We start from the raw sequence: 3,524 nt of genomic DNA, 5'->3' as shown, positions 1-3,524 counted from the left end.
AACATAACACAATCTGAAGTCATATGAGTCAGAGCCCTACAAGCATTAGGGGGGCGGGCACCAGAGCCCTACAAGCATTAGGGGGGCGGGCACCAGAGCCCTACAAGCATTAGGGGGGCGGGCACCAGAGCCCTACAAGCATTAGGGGGCGGGCACCAGAGCCCTACAAGATTAGGGGGCGGGCACCAGAGCCCTACAAGCATTAGGGGCGGGCACCAGAGCCCTACAAGCATTAGGGGGGCGGGCACCAGAGCCCTACAAGCATTAGGGGGGCGGGCACCAGAGCCCTACAAGCATTAGGGGGGCGGGCACCAGAGCCCTACAAGCATTAGGGGGGCGGGCACCAGAGCCCTACAAGCATTAGGGGGGCGGGCACCAGAGCCCTACAAGCATTAGGGGGGCGGGCACCAGAGCCCTACAAGCATTAGGGGCGGGCACCAGAGCCCTACAAGCATTAGGGGGGCGGGCACCAGAGCCCTACAAGCATTAGGGGGGGGCACCAGAGCCCTACAAGCATTAGGGGGCGGGCACACGTCTCTGCTTCTGGGTCTGTAGTATTGGGATGTGTGTGAGAGAGAGAGAGAGAGAGAGACTTGGTCACAACTTTACCAAAAAGTTGAATAATGAAACAGTATTTCTGTAAATCCAGACAGTTGGGTGGTCGGTGGAAAATCAAAGAACAATCCCGTGGAATTTGTTAATAATTTGTAATGTAACTAAAGATGGTAGGAAACATAACTGTAATGTTAATGTATATATCTCCCAGTTGTCAGGGTCACATCCAAATGTGGGGGAACATACATGATTGAATACGAAACTATTTAAGAGAATATAGATGTAATGTGATGTTAGCCTTCCAAATGAGATAATTGTTTTTCATATGAAGTCTTAATCAAGTCAGTGGCCACGACCCCGTGAGCACAGACATTTACTTCGGCATCATGGAACGCCCCCTTCTTTACTCCACTCACGACTAATTATACATTTAGACCAAAACATGCCGGGTTGCTGCCGGTGTGTGAAGTGGTTCTAGCTGTGACATGAGAGCATGGAACGGAAAGCTACATGTTGAAATGGTTGGCGATTTAAATAAAGACCAGTTACGTGCAGCGCCAACTGAATACGTTACAAACTGTTGAGACATCTACCTCTCTATAGACCAAGCACACTTAAGGCGTGAACCAGATGTTGCAAAATGGATTAGAACTACAACTCTACCGAAGGACAAGACCAGAGAACGTGGGGATCATTCCCACGCTGAAATGGTTTAGAACTACAACTCTACCGAAGGACAAGACCAGAGAACGTGGGGATCATCCCCACGCTGAAATGGTTAAGAAATCTACAAACTAAAGACCCGATTATTCAGTCTGCAGCTGTTTAAGTACTTCAGTCTGGTAAACGCAACCGATTGAACGACCGAATGGTACTCTGAAAGATCCATTCTGGAGAACATTTCCTTGTCAAACGACCATTGGTACGTCTGACATATCCATTATAACAGACACTATCCAGAGCCCGCTGAACAAGTTAAACAATGACAAAAGACCTTGTGACTTCTGGGAAACGCAACTAGAGACTTTCCTGTCGACTCTCTCCAGCAGACGGATCGGAGTTCACAGAGAGAGACAACAATAATAATATAATAATATATGCCATTTAGCTGACGCTTTTATCCAAAGCGACTTACAGTCATGTGTGCATACATTCTACGTATGGGTGGTCCCGGGAATCGAACCCACTACCCTGGCGTTACAAGCGCCATGCTCTACCAACTGAGCCACAGAAGGACCAACAAAGGCATACACTCGAAAATATGTAAATTGAAATTTCTTTTCGAATGACTGGCTGTTCATGTTCAAAGTATTAGCATTTCCATGAGTGTAATAATCAACTGTATGTACGTGGGTCCACTCTGAGTTTCCCGCTCTTGCTCTGTCCCCACCCATTTCCTTTGTCTACCAAGCTGTCATATCGGTTCCATCCACAAGGGACTTTTCTTTGTATCATGTTAGTAACCAATGTATAACCTATCATGTGTGTGTTTATGTAATTCTGTGTGATTATTTAGTTAGTCAATAAATAATTAAGCCAATTGATATATCGCTGATTCATAATTTATGCTAGGGTTCGTGCAGATATCCAAGGGTTTGCGACATTCAGAATAGGACTGGTGAGGTGATAATACATTAATAAGTGACTGTAATCGATAAGATATGAAAATATCTGAAGAGACTTCAATTTGGGAAATAGCAACTCTTTAAACAATATTTTCCTGTGGTGCCCCGACTTCCTAGTCAATGAATGTTTACATGATTAGTTTAATCACGTGATGATAATTACACAGATCATTTATTTGATAATATAACAGTCTTCACATTAATGAATAACCAACGTTACGACACAACATTGATTGGGTGTGGATACAGTGGGAGCATGTGGGTCTGAGGAAGTGTGATGTCATTAATGTTTGTTGAAATGTATGTCAATGTAAAGTTGTCTGTTGTTTTTGCCTATATATGTTTTACTAAAATATGACACACAAAAAAAATGGAATAGGGGCCATTTGACCTTTAACCTCTGTCTCTACTCAAGGCTGGAGAAACGTTGAAGTAGAGGGTTCAACAGGTTTACTGTCTGCCTTGTCGGCACACACATCTACTCACAATCACTTTGTAACACACACGCCACTAATGAACTCACACACAACCATTCACTCACTCACTTTGTATCACACACACACACTTAATTCATTGTAAATGAATAAAGCCATTTTGTGAAGAAATTGTGCTTTATTGTGCTGGGCATTAAAATTATGAGGTTAATAGTGAGTGAATTAAATCCACTGTTTTTCTCTCTTCAGGATAAAACATGAGAACATTGTGGCTTTGGAGGACATCTATGAGAGCCCAAACCACCTATACCTCATCATGCAGTTGTGAGTAGTACCTTCTGTCTGTCTGTCTGTCTGTCTGTCTGTCTGTCTGTCTGTCTGTCTGTCTGTCTGTCTGTCTGTCTGTCTGTCTGTCTGTCTGTCTGTCTGTCTGTCTGTCTGTCTGTCTGTCTGTCTGTCTGTCTGTCTGTCTGTCTGTCTGTCTGTCTGTCTGTCTGTCATATTTCTAGAAGATGTTCCAGTACTCCAGCTGTAGTAAATAAGATGTTCCAGTACTCCAGCTGTAGTAAATAAGATGTTCCAGTACTCCAGCTGTAGTAAATAAGATGTTCCAGTACTCCAGCTGTAGTAAATAAGATGTTCCAGTACTCCAGCTGTAGTAAATAAGATGTTCCAGTACTCCAGCTGTAGTCAGTAAGATGTTCCAGTACTCCAGCTGTAGTCAATAAGATGTGCCAGTACTCCAGCTGTAGTAAATAAGATGTTCCAGTACTCCAGCTGTAGTAAATAAGATGTTCCAGTACTCCAGCTGTAGTAAATAAGATGTGCCATTACTCAGTGGAGCACTGGAGCAATTCAGTCACTTGGATAATGTATCATGTTTTGCAGCTGTAAGCGTTTGGCCTTGGCT

The 3,524-nt window shown here is 43.9% G+C and overlaps 1 protein-coding gene across 2 annotated transcripts in view; it reads left to right on the top strand.

Annotated features, from left to right (window-relative positions):
• The first annotated feature begins 2,836 nt into the window (after positions 1-2,836).
• The window catches only part of LOC118396072 (calcium/calmodulin-dependent protein kinase type 1D-like), a 5,895-nt gene continuing 5,207 nt past the window's right edge, over positions 2,837-3,524 (top strand). For both annotated transcript variants that reach the window (XM_052504925.1, XM_052504926.1), the window contains exon 1: positions 2,837-2,938. In XM_052504925.1, the coding sequence (XP_052360885.1) occupies positions 2,931-2,938 (8 nt within the window). In that variant the 5' untranslated portion in view covers positions 2,837-2,930. The remainder of the gene's footprint in view (positions 2,939-3,524) is intronic.

This window comes from Oncorhynchus keta, unplaced genomic scaffold, assembly GCF_023373465.1.
Source record: "Oncorhynchus keta strain PuntledgeMale-10-30-2019 unplaced genomic scaffold, Oket_V2 Un_contig_21190_pilon_pilon, whole genome shotgun sequence".
Taxonomy (NCBI): Eukaryota; Metazoa; Chordata; class Actinopteri; order Salmoniformes; family Salmonidae; genus Oncorhynchus; species Oncorhynchus keta.
This window is presented reverse-complemented; position numbering and strand designations above follow the sequence as displayed.